This window comes from Lytechinus pictus, chromosome 3 (genome assembly GCF_037042905.1).
Source record: "Lytechinus pictus isolate F3 Inbred chromosome 3, Lp3.0, whole genome shotgun sequence".
In the NCBI taxonomy this organism is placed as follows: Eukaryota; Metazoa; Echinodermata; class Echinoidea; order Temnopleuroida; family Toxopneustidae; genus Lytechinus; species Lytechinus pictus.
In genome coordinates this window covers 13863292-13885356 of record NC_087247.1, presented here as the reverse complement: position 1 = coordinate 13885356, position 22065 = coordinate 13863292, and the positions used below count along the sequence as shown (strand labels likewise).

The window sequence follows — 22065 nt, the reverse complement described above, 5'->3', positions numbered from 1 at the left end:
GCGATATTGTCTGAAGGATATGCTACTGTTTGCCCATGGAAATCTATAGCAAGTGATATGCTGCTAATCATAACTGGTTCCCGATAGCGCTATTCATCGAGAGTTGTCATAACGAGTAAAATTGCGAATGCAGACAACTCTTAAGAGTCTAGCAAACTTTTTTCTCGTTGAAATAGCTCTCCTCACCTTGGCAAATTCATCTTTCCAACAAATACCAGAAACATATAGAAAATGGTTTGTAAATTGGGTGTACATACACATATAGGAAAACAAGACTACACTACATTAAAACAGATTAACAGGGTGACACAGGAACTGACAGAGTACACAGGTAGATAAGCTATTCAGTGAGATTTTAAATAAAATAGAATACGTGACAATCCCAAATGTTTGGTTGAGGTCCAAGTGATCATTCCACAATTATCAAAAGTTGTTTTGTTAAGAGAGGATAAGGATAAATCGCTGGTACATCGTTGGATTGGACAAAATATTCTGTGATGATTGTACATGGCTGTTTATTGGAAGCATATTAAATCACTGTATAATATGACAGCTCAAAAAATCTTGTGAGATTTGCCGGCACAGATTCTAATCTGGATTTCAGCACTTGAATAATAGAAGTTTTATTTTTGTACTTCATATTCCAACTATCTTTTTTCTTTAATATGATTTTTTTCCTTCAAAATGAGACTTATGTTATTGTTTGATCCACTGGGCTCATTTGGGATTCATTTAATCAGCTCTAATATCTGACTCCCCACTAGCACTATGGACAAAATACATCACATCTATACCTGCCATTCTTCACAAAATAAGAAATATTAAAGCATTGCAAATCTATTCAAAAAATGGATTCAGAGAAAGAATTTAGGGCGTAAAATATTCCAAATGTACATATGAATCTCAACATAAACAAATATACAAAACATCATCAAACTAAAAAATGAATACTCTTTGACGTTAGGATTTAAGGGGCCACAAGCATCTTGATACGTCACGTTCCTTGTTGTTTGATGATTGGAGGTATGTTCTTGATATTGGGTGCCGTGTAGGGTGGAGTAGGGATCCCACTGGTAGGCTGAGGTGATGGGAGGCCAGGCGCAAATCCGCTCTGCTGCTGCGGTATATGATTCTGGGTGATCCCTGCTACCACGGAATTAAAGCTCGGCAATTTCTGGGTACCTATAGCCTGACTCGTGTGCACACCGTACGGGAGTCCGCCGTTTGAGTTGATGCCGTTCACAGTCGGTACACTGTTCGTGTTGGTACGGCGCAAGGCATTCTGAATGTTGGGAACAGTGCTCCATGTCTGCCGGAAACTGGGAAGGGCCGCCTGATGCGCAGCCTGAGAAGGGGTGGGAGCCGAAGCGCTTGGGCTCATTCCTGACGAAGCATTGGGGCTAGCTTGTGGCAAGGTGGTTGTGATGATTTGAGGGCTCTGAGGTGACATCATAGGGTGAGGCACCTGCTGACCTCCATGCGGAGACATAATAGGTTGAGAGATGGGAAACGAGGGCACCATTGCACGATTTCCACTGATGACTCCATTGAGGACAGTGTGTCGCAAGGAATCCTGATGGTTGTCTTCCGTCGTAGCCGCGGTGCTGAGGGCGTTCTGTGTCAGCATAGACTGTGTCTGAGGGATGACAGGACCATTGAATTGAGCAACACTGTTTGTATACACTCCCATACCTGACAGGGTGCTAGGTAGGGTGAAAGCCTGGCCAGATGGTGCAGCGGCAGGCATATTACTCAAAGGCACAGGGTTGGTGAGATTTGAGGACGGTGGCTTGATTGCATTATGATTAGACCCATCGTTTGAATTCTGCCTCATGGTGTCGGCTATAAGTCTATTCGCTGCAGACTGAAGATCACTTGGGAGTCCATCTGAGCTATCCTGGTTGATGTTAGCCTCTGTCACATCTCCTGGTAATGAGTTGCTATTTTCTTCTCCATCGTTAAAGAGCTGATCCAGAGAAAGCTTGGCATCGTCTTCTGATGCTTGAAAGAAAGCACGCTCCAGGGCTTCTGCCTCCTCCCTTGTAGGCAAGAAGTCACCATTCCTTCCTGAAATTGTAAAAAAATTGAAAAGGCATATCCCCAAATCCATGCAAATTCTCAATACATTCATAAATGCAGAAAAAAACCTTTTGATAAAATTTAATGTTTTCTTCATCCATTCTCACACACAAGTAACTGCTAAGTCTTCAGTCATGGAGATACATTAGGTTAACTATTGATTTCCCCCCAATATATGTAATAATAATAGACAAACTGAAAGCCAGGCAACAACTTAACTAATGGGCTTAAAAAATACCCTTTGCAATAACTGTCAATGCAGAAAAAACCAAAATGCCTCTAAAATGAAATATTTTAAGAAATGTAATGAATCTTTTTACCATACTAATAGCTGCAATAGTAGCAGCAGTAAGAGACTTTATTTGACAACTTGTTTAGCACAGAACCAGTCTGCTTAAAGGTCAGTGGTATAAGGAATAAAGAATTTTGAAGAGAAATTTGTATCAATTGAGCAAATATGACTGAAATCTAATTGTCATCCATGCTTTCATATTTCTTTGCACATCCTGAATGTACAGAAACATAGCTGTACATTTGAATTCAAAGATGAAAAGCCAAAGGAAGTTGTTGATGATTACCTTCAAAGATGTCATTGAGGTTCTGAAGAACGCTTGAGAGAGCTTCCTCCTCTGCATCTGAGTTGAGATCTTCCGGAGGGGACTCCACGCCCTCTGCATTCATCACTTCCTCCAGAGCGGACATGTCCATGAGATGAACAGGCAGGTCATGAGCACCGAGCAGAGGGGGGCTTCTGAATGCAGGGGTATGAGGTGGAGGGTGAGGGGTAGCCACGGGCATCACAGGGGTACTGATGGGTAGCTGGTAGTTTTGCAGAGGTTCTGTAGAAAAACCAAGAGAAAAGGGCATATCATTTCACATACACAAGGTGCCTTGTAACTCCTCTTATCTAACAAGATCATTATCCCATCACCATGCATGCATGGGACTAGTCTGGAGTTACAGTCCCCTTCCACATTTTTTTTTACTCACTCTATTCACTATAAAAGACTGAACAATAGATTCTATGAAATAAATCTTTTACATGTTTTTTTTTTTGTAACAGTATAGGAATTAAATAATGCTGAAGGATACTCTCATGTAAAACAGGATGTTATTCACATTAATTTGTCTTCATATGTTGTCTCTGACCTTTACAACCTCAATCTTTGATATTGTGGCCCTAAATTTTTCAAGCCAATTTAAGTTGACTTGATTGGTCAAATGATTATAAAGCAACTCCATGAAAACCAGTGGATTATTCATTGAATGACCTCGGTGATGTTTTGACCCCAAATCAGGAAAAAAATAATTACACAGGGGCTCGGGGCAATTTCGACCCTGAAATGTTCAAAAGAGCCCTGGAAATTCCCCATTTATTACAACATTAATGCTTACCCAATTTTGCATATTTATGCAGTAATTCTGAAAAGAAGCCTTCGAAAATGATTTTTTTTTTTGCCTGCCCAAAATCTGATCAGTCCTTGCTATCACTACATCCCTACATAAGTTCTTGAGACAATACGTTCACAGATTTATTGTGGAGAGATAGGCAGGTGGGTGACCCCTAGCCATGAATGACTTACCAAGAGGAGGTATTGGTTTCTGTGGTCTGATCTTCCTTCGTTGGCTCTTCTTTTTCTTCTTGAAAGGTCTGGTGAGAGCAGAAGGCTTCGTCTTCTTTCTTGGTCTCTTGGACTTGGGCTCCATTCGCTTCAAAATCAAGAAGATGCAAAGAATATCATTAGAAAGGTAAATTGCCAATTCGTCTACTGCCAAATCTTCCACTCACTACATGGTCTACTTTCATTTGGTCTAATGCCATTCCGTCCACCAACATTTTGTCTAACGACCATTTGGTCCATTAACCATTCGGTCCAATCATCATTTCGTCTAATCCCCGTTTCGTCTATGACCATTTCGTCTCATAACCAGTTTTAACACTTAATCCAATTAGAACAAATGGTATATGGACTAAATGGTTGTTAGACCAACTGGTGATTAGACAGAATGGCATTAGACTAAATGAAAGTAGACTATGTGGTGAGTGGACGAACTAATGATAGACAAAATGATAGTAGACAAGTTGGCAATTGGACGAATTGGCATGAGACAAATCAGAAATAAACCATTAGAAATGCATCTATAAACATGTATCAGAATGGAAACCAACTTTTCATAAAGTAAACAAATGTATTTTCTCTAAACTGTGTAATTTTGAATTAAAGTTCCAAATAATGTCACATTTGTTTTTCTTTCCTCTCTGACAAGGAAATAGTTTAATAACAGACCAAAAGGAACTGTATGCTTAAAAATACATGTGGTGTTATAGAAATATGTTATCAAAATTACAAATTACTTTATGAATAATCAGCAAAAGTGCCTAAGTGTTGTTTTGATTCAAATAATATTCAAATTCTGGCATAATATATACTGGAGCCCCAAAAAGTATGCTTACAGTAAAAATATTAAACAATAGATCTGCTTTTCTCCTTCAGCAATAATGATAAAAAAAAACAAGTGGAATGCCTCTGGCCGTCTCACCTGCATCGCGCGATTCAATATAGCAGCAGTGCTGATTTTGAAAACTACTATAACTCGCACAAGATGTTCAGTGATACTTGGTTACTCGTATTTCCACGTTTTATGAATTAGACCAATACACTTATAGAGATATGATGGCAATTCAACAAATACCCCCAACGTGGCCAAAGTTCTTTGACCTTACATGACCTTTGACCTTGATCATGTGACCTGAAACTCGCACAGGATGTTCAGTGATACTTGATTACTCTTATGTCCAAGTTTTATGAACTAGACCAACACACTTTCAAATTTATGGCTGTAATTCAACAAATACCCCAATTTGGCCAAAGTTCATTGACCCTAAATGACCTTTGACCTTGATCACGTGACCTGAAACTTGCACAGGATGTTCAGTAATACTTGATTACTATTATGTCCAAGTTTCATGAATCAGATCCATAAACTTTCAAAGTTATGATGGTAATTCAACAGATACCCCCAATTCGGCCAAAGTTCATTGACCCTAAATGACCTTTGACCTTGGTCATGTGTCGTGAAACTCATGCAGGATGTTCAGTGATACTTGATTAACCTTATGTATAAGTTTCATGAACTAGGTCCATATATTTTCTAATTTATGATGACATTTCAAAAACTTAACCTTAGGTTAAGATTTTGATGTTGATTCCCCCAACATGGTCTAAGTTCATTGACCCTAAATGACCTTTGACCTTGGTCATGTGACATGAAACTCAGGCAGGATGTTCAGTAATACTTGATTAACCTTATGGCCAAGTTTCATGAACTAGGTCCATATACTTTCTAAGTTATGCTGTCATTTCAAAAACTTAACCTCAGGTTAAGATTTGGTGTTGACGCCGCCGCCGCCGTCGCCGTCGGAAAAGCGGCGCCTATAGTCTCACTCTGCTATGCAGGTGAGACAAAAACTTATTCTGGCTTTCTATGTTCGAAATGTTAGTAAGGTCATGCATAAATTTACAAGAAATCTTTTTAACCCTAATTTTGATTGTTCATAAAGTCATGCATAATTGTGCAGTTAAATTTATGCCCCCACTCTCATGTTATGAAACTTTACAAACAGTTTTTATCAATCCCAAATTTCGATTGTTCTTTCCTTTCATATCCCCATCCCCCAGGCCTTGGCCGATATCATATCCAGTGATAAAGTATCATGCAGCAAAAATCTCTTTATCCTACAAGATGTCATTGCTAAGCAGGGTTTGCAATTTCCTGAGAAATCTAAGCACTTCCTGCCCATGTGGGAAATACTGTTTAAAAAAAAAAATACTGCAAAAACTTGGGAATTACTTAAAATGTTTGAATATGCTTAAAGGAGAATGAAACCAGCTGAATCCATATCAAAGAGAAAAATCAAAGAAACATATTGTTGAAAGTTTGAGGAAGATTGAATGAATAATAAGAAAGTTATGAGCATTTGAATGTCGAGATCACTAATGCCATGTAGATCCTCCTATTGGCAATGCGACCAAGATCTGTGATGTCACACACGTACAACTCCCTCATTACTTTAGTACTAATTTCACTTATATTCTCACTTTTATAGAGTCTATCTTAAGGTGAGGTGTTCTCTTTATGAGAGGACAAGTACAGAGGTTTCACAACATAATATCATTGATGAATCGTTTGTCATATGATTAGAATGAGCAAAAAGAGATGTTTTGGGGTATATTTTCAGTGTCCAAAAGGGGAGAGTTGTTCATCTGTGACATCATAGATCTTGGTCGCATTGCCAATGGGAGGATCTCCATAGCATTAGTGATCTCGACATTCAAATGCTCATAACTCTTCTATTGCTAGTCCTATTTTAATCAAACTTTTGTTGATCTTATTCTTTGATTTTTCTGCTTTCACAAAAGCTAACTTGCTCCAAGAGTTTCATTCTCCTTTAAGAAATAACCGGGCAATTCCTGAAAAAATTCAAGAAGTATATTTTGTAGTATTTCTTTGTCTTTCCCTCACTCCAAATTATTGAGGCGGTATTTACCAGTATACACAACCAGTATCTCCCACCCTGGCCAACCATGCTGCTAATGCTACGGTCACAAATAATTTTACGAACACAGTACAAACAATTTCGTACCATTTATTGCCGTGTATAAAATCATTTGCAGAGTGTTTGTAAAGGTATTTGTGACTGTAGCATTATAAGGAATGCATTCATTCTTACCACTCTCTTGGCATGTTCCTGGCATAGGGGCTGTTCATTGAGCATGTCAAAGCTGGGCTCAATACAGCGGAATCCTCCAGGGAATTCAGCTCCACACTGGTAGAACAATACCTGCTCTTCGTCTTCAAGTATGTCTGAACATTCATTTCTTATTAAGGATGTTAATGATAAATGTAGTAATAATATGCAATACTTATATAGCACTTAATACAATGTTTCTAAGAGCTGCATACTATTATATGTATATCTGTCATGTCAGGATTTTTTAATAACATACTAATTGTTGAAATTACAGGCTTTGAATTACAAAAGGTACATTTTTTTTTTTGGGGGGGGGGAGAACGTACACATATGAAAGATGGAGAGCTGTAAATTTTACATAAGCCTTTGACGGAAAAACAAGATGAGGAAAACTTACGATTTTCAACAAACCAAAAATGAAGCAATCATATCCATTAGTTCTCCGAACTGAAAGGATCGTATCATATCAGTGTGAATAAAGAATACTTACTCAAAGACTAACTTTTCTCAACATTTCTTTATCATATTTAGAAAGAGAGAAACTTCAATTGTCTGTCAATAATTCTAAGATAATTAAGACAAGGGGATTCTTAAAGCGCTTCAACAAAGCAATAAGCTCTTGAACAATAAAAACTGCCCCAAAAAGAGCAAACGTAGCGTAATGGGACTAATAATGTATGTCTACGAAAAATAAAACTGCTAAAATAATAAGGAAATGAAGTAACATTGGGATATGTGTGTTGAATAAAACTAATAGAGAAATATGAATTACAATGGAAATAGTAGAATGAAAGGATACGTCTGAAGCAGTGTTTACTGTAGGGCATAGCCTCTTCTTGGCAAGGATCTTCATTTTCTTCTTTACTGCAGCAAATTCTCTCCGGGGGAGCTTGAGGCTTTGGCCTGTAACGACACATGATACATTTAATACTTTCACTCAATGATATAATAATCATTCATTTTTCTTAGTATTAAAGTGATGTATTTATTCATTTCATTATATTTTCATGTATGAATTTCTTTGATTTAATATCCATAAATGTGTGATTTCACAGAGTTACCATACCAGGGGACCGTTTCATGAACGTTGTCAGCACTGACAAATTGACTCTCTCTGACAGTTACTCTAGTAACAGTCAGAGGCTAGTGCCTTTCAGCCAATCAAGTTTCAAGTTTCATTTATTTCTCCTCAAGAGATCAAGATAAAAATACATAAAAAATAGACAATGTAAACACAATATGCATCAAATTTAAAGAAAGTGAGGAAGGTAATGACCAAAAAGGAAGAAACCTTGTGTGAGGCCAACCCATAACAAAATTTGTACTTAAAGTTAAAGAAATATTAAAAACATCATATAATCACAAATTCAATGAGAAAAAAACAAACAAAAAAACATAACAAACAAACACCTAACTAAACCTTAACCGGATTTCAGTGAAATTGTCAGCACTGAAAACTTTCATGAAACACCCCCCCAGATCTATGATGATATGGTGACAATTAATCTATTCAAAAAAAACTTTCTGATAAAATCATTGTCAGCTGCAACTTAACTACTTGGCTTTAAACAAACCTGTCAATATTACCACTTGCTCATTACTCATTAATACCATTAATATGGGCGGTTTTTATTTACAGGTTTGACTGCAACTCAAAAAGTTCTGGAAACACCATTATATTTTTGGCTTGATCATATTGAACATATCACGAGGATGTTGCTTTTAAATGTATTTATGTACATTCATGCCTCATTTCCCTATAATCTCTTTGTAATTGTGTATATGTTTTTTTTAAATGAATTTGCAAATTATATTGAATTGGATTGAAAAAAAGAATGTACCTTTGTAATATCTCTTCTTGAACCCTGAGTACAGATACGGCTGTTCCAAACGGATGCTCCCTGGCAGCATCCAAGAGGAGTTTACTAGAACGTCTGATGTCTTTCTGGGTGTGCTTATCACACTGGAGTCCCAGTTCTAGCTTCCTCCTGTCTCGCTGGAGGTGACTTTTCAGCTGCTTCAATCTGCTCTGCCGACTTAGCGGGCTATTGGTATCATCAGTACTGGATATGTGACTGAAATATGACCAGAGAGATAGGAAGTAAAATCATGTACGGTATGCAAGACCACTGATGAAGCAGAATTGTTCTTTCAAGTTAAAGGTCAAGTCCACCCCAGAAAATTGTTGATTCGAGTCGATAGAGAAAAATCAAACAAACATAACGCTGCAAATTTCATCGAAATTGGATGTAAAATAAGAAAGTTATGACATTTTTAAGTTTCACTTATATTTCACAAAACAGTTCAATGCACAACTCAGCGATATGCAAATGAGAGAGTCGTTGATGTCCATCACTCACTATTTCCTTTGTTTTTTATTGTTTGAATAATACAATAATTCAATTTTTACAGATTTGACAATAAGGACCAACTTAACTTAACCATAAACTGTTAAAATAATGGTAATTGCACATGTTCAGGGAGAAATAAAATTTTGTTTCACTTGACAAGGAGGAGAAAATTAGAATATTTCATATTTCATATAATAAAATACAAAAGAAATAGTGAGTGGGTGACGTCATCAGTCTGCCAATTTGCACACCGACCAGGATGTGCGTATAAATGTTTTGTGAAAATTAAGCGAAAGTTTAAAATGTCATAACTTTCTTATTTTACATCCGATTTTGATGAAATTTTCAGTGTTTTGCTTGTTGGATTTTTCTCCTTTTTTTCAAATCAATTTTTTGTTGGGGTGGACTTGTCCTTTAAAGATGAATAGCTAACCTATGTGTTACAGGACCCTGGTAACTGAAAATGTCAAGAACTTGCCATGAACAGCTACATCGATGAAGGTGATAACATGACTTTGACTTTACATTGCTGATCAGAGTTGTGGTATTAAAGAGGACTCCGTGGTTGCTACTTGCACTTTTTTTTACAATGCTTTATGCACTCAGCACATTGAGGTTGAGAAAAAAAAAAAAGCTCTTGTTTTGGATGATGGATGCTTCCACAGATAGTTACAAACTATATCTTTGCTGTCAGGTGTTATTGCATTTTTGTTCTGCAAATAACATTTTTTTTTTCGGACATGTTGATGTACTGAATAAGTATCACATGCACGAATCACTATTGTCATTCTGTCATTTTTAGCGCAATGCTGATTCACCCGGAAAATAGTTGTAAGAACTTGGAGGACCAAGAAAACTTCAGAGTTGACACACGCGTAGAGTGTTCAATCGTTAATTCTATTGTCACAAAAGCATCCATCGTGCCAGACAAAGGTTGTTAATGGCAGAGCTTGAACAACTTGATTTTTCACCGGCTGTGCATTGAAGCATGAAAATAATAGCTGGAGAATATTTTTTAATTACTATGCAATTGTTGTGATACCAATCCCATTACTTTTCAGAAAGGCGTCATAAGATTTACCAACATAAAATGATCTGTCAATTGTCAACCATGGGTAAGCACTACTTGTGAACACAGAGGACAAAGGATACTCACCTTAAACTATATTGTTCTTTACATGTATTTCTACATCTTCTGTCTGTGACCTCCTCACTCTCTTCATCATCTGTGTCTGAAAAATCTAAACCTGTAAAGACACAACACGAAAGATAAATGAATCCTAATATAATACTCTGAGCAACAGGAATGCATCCAAAAGACCACAGCTATTGGAGCAATGGAGATTACATTTTGTTAAAATTAAATTTTCTTCTGATTAAATGTGCAAAGCATATTGAACTTTAATACAGAAAACAGTTAATACTGCACAAGACAAACAAAATGCATTGAAGTTCTACATGTATATGTATGTAATTAGTTGACTCATCTTGTATTGTTCAATGATTTAAAATAAAATGGAAGCTGAAGTTATCTTACCAGTCAAAGTGAATTCGAAATATGCAAGATTCACTATAAATGAGTAGACTTGAATAGATCATACTGCTTACATACATTGCAAACATTAATTTGATGTTTTCACCTTAAACAAAATACGAGTACCGGCATATTAAAGATAAATGTCAGTTGAAGTAATGATTTCAAAATGAGGTCGTAAAGAATCTAATAAAATGACCAGGTATCTGTATAAATAACAAAATATGTGTGAAAGGATCCAGAAAAAAAATTGTGTAGTTACTGAGAAATAAACAAAATAAGCATGACACTTCATCAAAGTATCAGGTCTTTTTCCAAGCTTCAAAGCAATAGTAATACTGTCCCACTTATGCTTATCTGTGTTGAAGATCTCCAGTGTGATAATTTTTCAGGTTTACACAAAGTCAGGTTCATGTAACATTATACTAGATCAAGAATGATATGGTGACAAATACCTTGGTTTTAACGAATTTTCTCATGAATTGAGTGTTTACTGCAACTACTTTCATCTATCGTTAAGGTCCTTCACTCTGACCCTAGATCTAGTATGTTACGTGAACCTAACTTTGTGAAAAGCTGAAAAATTATTTTGGGGTGTAACATGACGGGAGGGGATCTCTGCTGCCGATTGCGCGAACGCCATGAAAATTGGCATGATAATAGTATGGGATGAAATCTATATGGTTGACTTTTCCAAATAATTCAATATTTTTTATATCAATTAATTATGCTAATTCAAGCATAAATCATACTTTTTGCTCTAATGCTCTAAAAAGCTCCTAGAATGAAAATTGTTGTGTTAATATTCTTTATACCATTGCTAACAATTACAAATGAAAAAAAAATCCTGGTTTGAAAATGAATTTCTTATGTATTTTATTGGTTTAATTTCTTACATATTTAGTTTTATGTATTTCCTTGTTTTCGACCTTTTGTTATTCTTTTTTTTCAGCAAATTTATAGCAGAACCTTTTTGAAGCATAATTATGCTAAAATCAAATAATTTCAGCTGATGAAAGTAAAAATAATCATATCTTTATGAATAAGATGGGGAAAACTCAATTTACATTGACTTTGTACACAAAATCACATATTTAAGCAATTTAGGGTCTGACATGCACTTACATAATGTTGCGTAACTTTTCAACCGCTTACCCGGGCATCGTAAATTTGGTCTCAAAAGATGCACAAGACTTTGAAATAAAAGTCCGCAAGTGGCGCGGTCAAAAAATTTCCCGAAGCGGAATGGTCGTGGAAAATGTTGAAGGGGTTGATTCAACTCCCCCCCCCCCCAGCGGTTTTAGAGCTAAAATTTCAATATGATTCCATATACATAAATATTTTAAATTATGCCAAAAGTTCAATATTCATTGATTACTGTGCAATTACCAATTACGTTACATGTAATTTTATTCTGAAATTATACATGTACATCAGTGTACTTGTATATATTTCAGATATTTTCTAAATTGTGGCGTGTGTACATTAATACAATTGTATTATTTGAAGTAATAATATTATTTGAAATAATCGCCGAAGTGAATGAATGAGTGAAATAAAAGGGAAATAATTCAACAGCGATAGATGGAAGTTATTACTTTGAATGAATGATATTTACAGGCAGTAAAGATTTTAAACCTTGAGCTAAATGAAATTTTGGAGACATAAGTAGATTCATGGAGTTAGGATTTATAACCTTTCCCTTTCTACAATTTCTTTATAAACTTAGTTTCATCTCAATTTGTCCTACAGTAGTATCTTTTCTTCTTTTTTTCCACTCATGAAACATGGATGTGAAGTAGAAGATTTAAAAGATTAAAAGACATGTCAGACACTTGATCAGAGAAAATGAAATAGCACAAACCTAAGGGAAATATATCAGTTCTCTCGTCTTCATCCTGCTGAAGACGTTGTCTAAGCAGATCAACTGCCCGTGAGTCTAGTTTGCGAGCGAAGAGGTCTTTAGGGTGCTTCCGTTGTAGTTTCACAAATGCCTCCCTAGGTGAGGAAAGGTGCTGGGGGATCTGAGGCCATGGAAGGGAGGGGACGCGTCCTTTACCCTCAACCAACGGGGGTATCAGGGGAAGGTATTTCTGGGAATCGAGGTATGAAGAATTCTTGTACTGTACTACTCCACTATCAAGTAGATTATTGGTATGTTCCAGGGTAGCAGCGTTGCTGAATGGAGTGTGCTGCATAGATTTGGCAAGCATTTCTTTTTCCCGCTGTTGGCGCAGTCTTTGCTTGTTCCTCTCCAACTTTTCTTGGAGCCTCTCATGTAGCGTGCTGCCATCTTTCCTCCTCTTTGATTTCGTCTTGATTGCCCTTTCCACTGAATTGGAGTGAAGTGTAAGATTGTCAGCACCGACCACTGCATTGGGGTAATCTGGTGGCCTACTTCTGCACAGTAAATTTAAGTCGTTCAATTCAAAATTTCCTTTGGAGTTAAACATCACATCGTCTAAAATTGATCGGTTTCCCTTTTTCTTATGCTTCTCCTTTTTCTTCTTTTTCTTCTTCTTTTTCTTTTTGTCCTTTGATTTCTTTTTATGTTTTTCTCTCTCCTGGCTCCCTCCCTTGCTGCCTGCATTCGATGAGTCATTTCTGCTGTCATTCCGACTGTCTGGAGATTGGTCCCCTTTCCTTTTCTTTCCTCTCTTTGGTGCCAGCCCCAAGACCTGCATGTGGCTGTTACAAAACCTGTAAAGAGCAAACCATCAAGAGCAAAATTTGCTATAAAAGGCCTCCAGGATGGGGGGATTACTAATGTGCTGACTTTTATGGCCATTCTATGCAACATTTTAATGCAAGGATACTAGGTGGTATGATATACTCATGAGTTGGGTTCTTAGATTGACTAACTCTACTTCGGTAGAACATAGAAAATGTTGCTCTGAGAGGGGTACTACAGGCTGAAATAATACGATTTGAACAGGTCAAGTAAAATCAGACAGACAAAAAACACTGACAATTCCATCCAAATTGGACAAGGGATAACAAAATTATAATATCTTTAAGTTTGGCATCTTTATCTTAAACAGTTCTATACATGTCTTCATGAATAGTAGATAGCATATTGAATATTCCCACTTGTTCTTTTTATATTTTATTATATAATAAATTATGATATATTTAATAAATTATATTCATTCAAATGATGTCCCCCACAAATAAAAGAAAATGGACTTACATGTACTATTGATATCATGTGAAATATAATCATTGTTACATGTTCAACTTATTTTGTCGCATGTTCAACTCATTTTGTCACAAGGGAGTCGTATCATACACACACATGTAAAATAACTATGATTCTGTATAACATAAGAAAATGGAAAGTGGGACATGACATCATGAATAAATATTGCAAAAATCTAAATAATTCAACAACTTAAGTATTGATCCTATTTTAATGAAATTTTCATACTTTGCTCATTGAATTTTCCATTTTTAATTTCTAAGACCATCATTTTCAGCCCAGAGTACATTGTACCCCTTTAAAACACAAATGTTTTATTCAAAAACTTGGGACAATACAGTATGATTCTATTGCAGGCAAATTCTGATGTTTGCTCTTCCCTTCAAGGAAAGTAACATGTTGCATTAATCCATCTCCTCAACCCCCCCCCCCCCTCCAAAGAAAAAAAACATCTCTCAAAGATTCTTAGTAGGGTAGGTACATGTATGCTACCAGTAACCACTATGAAAAGAAATAATCAGATTACTGGTAAACCTGGGCCCCGTCTTTCAGAGTTGCGATTGATCTGATCAATCTCAACTATGGAAAGCCAGCAAGGTCAACATCTAAATGCATGATAGTTCAAAATGTTTCCTAGATATGATGTATATTCATAAATTCATTTTTTTTCTTGATAATTTGGTGCGTTTGCCTTTGTTTACAAAGGACATTTTGCAAATTTCCTGTAGAACAAATTATGACACCGATGGATTTCCATAGAGTTACAATTGATTGGATCAATCATAACTTTTTGTAAGACAGGGCCAATGTTACTCTGTATGAACATTTAACATGGACTTTCTTGGTATGAATATTGTTAACTCTTTTCATCCAAACGCACAGATGATACAATATATAATGATTCCTTCCTTTACTTACTTTCTATTCTCTTCCCCAGGAATGGGATTGGTGCAGCGCAGTCTATTGTACTTTGCTACAAACTCACACTGCTTGAAGGGGGCCGATACATCTTCCAATACGTGGCGAATGCAGAAAGCATAGCCGTTGAGGCGCCGCTGCTTGCACAACTTGGCACTGTACGAACATAGTGGCTTGTTGTCAACTTCTGAGAAGTGAATATGCTTGCCTTCGTACATCACGTGAGTGCCAACATTGGCTGGAAATAAAAATGAATAAAAAGTATACAAAATATTATTATGTTTGAATGTCGAAGAAGGAAAAGATTCATTCAGAAGTATCAATAATCAATAACTGTTAGTAGCTCAAGAATAAGAAAAAATCTAATAAAAAATATTTTAAAAATGTTTAGTACTGTCACTAATAAGACTTTGAGCAATTCTTTTTTTTTTAATTTGTAAATACACCCACTGTAGTAAATTAAAAAGTTCAATCCAACCGAACAGAAGCAAATATTAACTAGTATATATGCAATGTATCACACTTCCAAACAATTCACTTTGAGCTTAATTTCAAGAAGCAAAACACATGAATGACCACAGGTTATCATATTACCCCTGAAAACCACCTCTGAATGCAGAAACATATACATGTACATTTCTTCTGATTTGAAAAAAAAAACCTTTAAGTAATATGTTGCACTTTATTTCAAAAAATCAAAAGAAATGTACACATGTTGTAAACTTTCATATTACATACATGTATTAAATGGGTGCGTGACTAGATACACCTGAACAAAATGTATGTAAATTAAAGTCTATTGTCAAAATAATGATTTTGTGGGTACCACTCCCTCCCCCCACCACCCTAACCATTTATTATTCTATCAATCATGGTGTCTTGAATTAAAGGAGATGAAAACAGTTGCAGTAAAAACTTATTTCATGAGAAAGTGTGTAAAACCAATGTTAATTGCCACTATTTTGGACCGAGATCTGGTACAATACATCAACTTTCTCAGCAATCACACAATTTCTTCCAGAATCCTCTGGTACATATTTTTTATCAACTAGTACCAACATTTCATGGTAATTTTACTGGATTCTGAACTCATTTTGAAAGTTTTGTTTACAACTAAAAAATTTTAACATGCGCTCATTTTTACGGACATTATAGAGTACATATATTTTTCTTTAAGACACAAATTTCATCATCAATATCTTTCCGTTCAACTGCGATATCGTATGTTGAACCAAATGAAATTAGAAAAAGCATAACAAGCCCCCTCCCGCCCCCTTGTGGGGCATGGCCATGTAGGCATTCTATGAGGATTTAACTCCTTGAACAAGTACCGTCCATGTACAATACATTCTCAGATCAATTTACAATCGCAAAGATACAATTTCTAAGTCTCTTCATGCCTCTTGCCCCAGCGAATTCATTGTTTTTACATGCAACTCAAAAAAAAAACTCATGTTCATAAATAATAAGCATCTGACGGGAAGCCTCCTAATGCTGGTGTGAGTTAGGCCTGAATATTATACGCACTTACTTTAATACTGATGGTTGCCCATTAGTCCAGCTCCAAGGTAGTTGAATTTTTTTTATATCATCGCACAATAGGCAAGCTTACATGTAAATCATGTCATTTCCTTTGCGCGCACTGTATCTCAAGGGACTGTCACATCAGGAGGGTGTTTCACAAAGATTTAAGCATGACTTAGAGTCGCACTTAAATACCGAGTTGCGTACGGTATGAAAGGCTTGACCGCATTGGTCAGATCTTGTCATGAGGACGCGCACTACTGCGTACATCTATCAGTTAGATCGCGCGTTGCATATCATGTATGCATCAGCATTTAAGTGCGACTTATTAAGTCATACTTACTTAAATCTTTGTGAAACACCCCCCAGGATGTTTTAGCCAGAGTAGGCTGACATATATGGTCCATGTGGCCAGCAGTTTTCTTCTTTAATCCAATTTTTTTACACACGTATCAAGAATTGCAGTTTGACACCATTCTCATTATACTTTCTAAAACTAGTTTACTGGAAATCGGTTCAGGAAACTAGTTTGGAAGATGAGATATGTATCTGCTCAAATACCATTTGTAGCAGATTGCTCTTAGATTGAAATTCCCTTACTCACAACTGGTTGATAAGGTTCTTACATGCAACATGAACCAGAATATCAATGGCAACTACAGGTGTACATGTATTTTGTATGCTTGGAACGTTAGATGACAATCAAGTAGGCCTACATGTAGGCCTAGATATTTATCACTGGCTTTGATGGAAACATCAAATATATTGCCGTGATAGAATCATATTGGCCCATCTTTAGACGTTGGCAATCAGGTTCTTTTCAGCGCAACATATTTGATGTTCCCTGAAACAAGAGTCAATCAATATTTTCAAAATAATTAAAAATCAGACATCTAGAGCAAAATCATAAAATTTAGATATTTCACCCTTTAAGAGAAGTGATTCTATTTCTTTGAAGTTGAGCACAGCATCTATGCCTCTATATGCTTTACCATTGTGATGTCATTGAAACGTTGCATCCCTGGCCTGGCCTGAGGATGCAAGTATCCAGCATTGTCTCATCTTGACTGACATTATGACATAAATATGCTGCGTGCAATCAATATGACGCAAAACACTTTCTTCTCATCCTCAGCGTCAGATGCCCAGATGTGAGACCGTGGAAAATACAAAGGCACATAGTGTATGTTTTGCGTCGTCTCTGCATGCTATGTAAATACGCAGAGAGACCAAGGAAAATCATATAATAAAACTATCCCTTCCCGATATTCATGAAATATAGGGCAATAAGGTTTTATACAGGCTAGCTGCTCAAATGTCTGATATGGGTAATAATTCACATTACCGTATCATCTACACTCGGCAAAAAAAGTTCTTGGACACTTAGAAAACTTAAAATATTTCATATAGATATTTGATTAAAGACAAATTATTGTACATGTATGTACATGTATGTCAACATGACCAGACAATATTCCTCTTCCAGTATGACATGACATTTTCATGTGAACAGTCATGCATGGGCGGTTAAATGCTTTAAACAATAACAATGTCAGTAAAAGAAAATTGCAAGAAATTGATCAGTCAGTGCATGGCTGGTTACAGGCATTAAACAATAGCAATGTCAGTAACAGAAAATTGCAATAAAACAGCCTGCAATAAAACGATCAGTCATTCTTTCAGTTGTGAAAGTTTATGTGGCATAAACATCCATTAAATGATAAAAGCAAACTTAAAGTCAAATACCACTCTAAAGAGAAGAGAAAGTTATCCACCTTGGATGCATCACTATTACACTGGAATTTTAAGTCAAAGTTAGTCGATGAAAAAAATGTCAAATTTCAGTATCTTGGCATAAGCAAAAGAAAATTCAATATCTCGTTTGTCCACCCTGGCTCTGAATGAGTGCAGCACACCGACGTCGCATGCTTGTCACAAGTCGGCGAATTTGCTCTGGGGTGATTTTGTCCCCTTCTTCCAGGAGATAACGCCGGACATCTTGAAGAGTGCCTCCTGGTTGAATTCTTTGATTGACAGATTTTCCTAGCTGATCCCACAAGTGTTCAATCGGGTTCATGTCTGGTGAACAAGCGGGCCATGGATCCAAGCGCTGAACATTGTGGTCATCCAGATATCAGAATGGTCCATTTCTTGCAATTTTCTTTTACTGACATTTCTATTGTTTAAAGCATTTAACCGCCCATGCATGACTGTTAACATGAAAATGTCATGTCATACTGGAAGAGGAATATTGTCTGGTCATGTTGACATACAATAAAATATCTATATGAAATATTTTAAGATTTCTAAGTGTCCAAAAACTTTTTTTGCCGAGAGTATATAGTGTTCTAGCGATGCATTATGAAGTGATACATGTAATGGCATAATGTGATATGACTTGTTAAACCAAATTTTTTCCTCCTTTTTGAGGGGGGAGGGGGTGGGATAGATGATAATTATATTGGATGGCTTTATTTCATGAAATACCATAAATATTCCACACGTCAGGGCAGATATTCTACTCGTCAGGGTCAATATTCCACTCATCTGCGATTTGTGGAATATTTTCCCGAACTCTTGGATTATTTCTAGTAAATACTATTCTGAGCCATCCAATATAGTACAATTATTGACCCTTTACCAGGGCAGTGTGATCTAGTGGTTAAGAGCACAAGATTCATGATTGTGAGATTACGACTTTGAATCCCAGCTCACCCATTCATAATCTCCACTTTAGCCAAAAGAACCCGAGAGTAATTTCTGCTGTCTACAAGCCATAAGGTCAAATGGACTAGAAATCTACAACTAACAAAATGTTTCTTAACATATAGTTTGGCAAGGTCCCCTAGGTCTGCGCAGTGCCCCTTGTCTGCACACCAAGTATCTGCACGATTCTAGTAAAAGAAGATATGCGACGACCACAAACTTTACACATAACTGTATGCAACACATAGAAAAATATTCATTAAATTAAAAATATGACTCAAAATGATGGAATAATGAATTTCGGTCATGTCATGTGACGACCTCAAAATGCAGCCTTTCTCATCAAAATCCAAATATCGTATGTAAAGTGAATGGGTGTGCAGACATGGGGCACCATCTTTTTGTTCAATCTAAAATGACTGGCCAAGGTTTTTCCAAGAAAATCATATATTCCTCTTATAATTTTGGCACACTTACTCTTAGAATAAAAATATAAGGAATATTATAAACTGACTTTTTATGAAAAAAAAAAAAAAATCAATCTTAAGTTGAATTGTTACATGCGCAGAAATGGGGCCCCCCTTCATACTGTATGATGGGGGGACCTAAAGCTACGCACTTCGATTTAAAACAATACAAGCTATCCCAATTTTGATATTTCAAAAAATTATCTTTCACTAATTTGTGGCAAACATTCTAAAGATCATTAACCAAGAAGAAAATATCGCAAAACTCACTAATACGAAAAGAACACCTCTTGATTTCGCCGCCCAATGTAGAAGGGGTCATAAAGCTACGCACTCGATTTATCATGCAAAAAAATAGTATTTCCTGTGCCTCAAATACTAAAATAAGTTCATTTTATTATAGGATAAAATGAAATGAAAGCGAATATAACTCCAAAATTCCAAACAGTTGTTGGTTTTCTCTGCATTTAGAGATTTACTGCAGCCTCTGTAGAAAAAATTGAATAGGAATCGTTCGGCACTCTGCAGTCACAGTTCCACACACAGAGTGCGCATTTTGCCATAAAAAAACTGCATGCGCGATGAGTGGTGCGTAGCTTTAGGACCCCCTACCATCTGACCATACATGTAGCCTAACTAGTTAGAACACCAGCACCTTGACATTTATGCCGCGGAAAGCATGCCCAGTTCCTAATGCCAAGGAATTACTTCAACAGAAACCAAATGTTTAGATACAGAGCTAAAAGATGCTCCAATGGTAACTTTTCAAATGAAAATCACGCAATCAGCATCGATCAATTCACTGATCAATGATAAAAACAAAGCTGGATGGATATGGATGGGAAGAAAAAAAAATACAGCCCAGATCTTACGTTTACCTACATGTAGGCTGGGCTTTCAATAAACATATGCTTTAAAGAAAATCTTGTGATCATGAGAGTGAAGAGCGGAGGATCAAAACAGAGAGAAATAAAGAGGTGTTTCTGATTGACAATTTGTTCAATGTTTTGTTTGAATAAAATGTTGAAGATTGTTATTTTTTGTTAATGAAACTTGGAAGTTGGGCCAGTTGGGACTTGGGGCAACATTCAATCATGACCACCTATGTAGGTCAAATAATGTGAGCACAGAAATTCTTTTTTTAAAAAGTTAAACTTTCACAGATTTACACTTTTTTTTTTAGTTTATCATGTCATTTTGATCAACTTCAGCTTCAATTTCAAAATTCACAATCCGATTCATGCAATATTTTTTTTATTTTGAAAAAGTGACGCCTAATTTCACCAGGAACTTAAAGTTTTAATATTTCCTTTCACTTTCAAACTATTCAAAACATGCAAAAATATAAACCTAAAATTAAAAACATCATTCATAAAGGAAAAAAAAAGCGTTCCTCCCAGAATTATGTGCAGCCATAGGCTAGCCTGATCTACCCGATTACGCAAACTCACAAGATCACACATGCACCGCGCCCTGGGCCTGAGCCGCCTGGTGCAAATCCTGCATGAGCTTCGCACATAAACACACACACCCGACACACATTCACACACCTTGAGCTGCAAAGCTAAGTTAAGTCTCAATACGCAAATGGACCACGCCCAAGATAAGAATTTTCTTCTAAAAATACTAATTAAATAAAGAAATGGTACTTATAAATCAGTACACTAACATATTGATGTTATGTTTTCGCCATTAAAATTACACAAAAAATCGGGGAAATCCCATAAATTCAGACCTCACAAAAAACGAGAAAAATATGCAATGATTTAACGAATAACTAACAACGTGATAAAAACCCATTTTCACTAAAATTTGGTCAATAATAATAATCGAAGGACATATACACACAATAACTTACCGAAGCAAAAGTGGTTAAATACCGCAAACTTATGGCTAGAAATTGAATGATTTTAGGCGAAGACGTAATTTTCAAAATGGCGGCGGTGTTTGCGTGCTCGTCTGTGCATAATATAGGGCGCAGCAGCTGTTAACAATACAACGACAGCCCGATCTGTGTGTATCATATCTACATGAGGCATCTGACGCTACTTGCATGCCTTAGCGTAGTATGATTACCCGAGTAGACCTCATACATTTCCATTCTAAAATCAATAAATTAAAGTGTCAAATTAATTCTAAAGCACTAAAATACATATATTAGAGATTAAGCTAAAGGACTGTTGTATTATGAATAAGTAAATGTGTATTTCCTCATATTTGAGACATATTTCCTACAGTTGGACAATATCAGAAAACAGATGAATTCAAGCATTTTTAAGGGGCATGGTGAGAGAAAAGAGGGACAGTGCGGGTTAATTAAAGCAAATTTATCATATTCATAATATTTTTGTAGGTATGTTTTTTCAGGAAAATTTTCTTTGATAGTTTGATAAATAACGAAGGATAAATTAATACCAAATAAAACCATTTCAAGATTCAATATTCCATGATATATTTTTACCCCCAATTTTAATAATGAACTCGCCCACTTAGGAAAATAATTTTCAAAGTCCAAAATGATACTTATATTTTTT

At 36.1% G+C, this 22065-nt stretch overlaps 1 protein-coding gene across 1 annotated transcript; it reads right to left on the bottom strand.

The window, feature by feature from the left end:
- Window positions 1-341: 341 nt before the first annotated feature.
- LOC135153532 (INO80 complex subunit D-like) lies at window positions 342-21561 on the bottom strand. The gene is made up of 10 exons (XM_064096439.1): window positions 21390-21561; window positions 14835-15072; window positions 12582-13417; window positions 10340-10430; window positions 8674-8907; window positions 7632-7735; window positions 6812-6945; window positions 3663-3789; window positions 2658-2918; window positions 342-2067 (listed from the first exon to the last, which is right to left on the bottom strand). The coding sequence occupies exons 2-10, from the start codon at window positions 15050-15052 to the stop codon at window positions 995-997; spliced, it is 3078 nt and encodes a 1025-aa protein (XP_063952509.1). The 5' UTR covers window positions 15053-15072; window positions 21390-21561; the 3' UTR covers window positions 342-994.
- Window positions 21562-22065: the final 504 nt, after the last annotated feature.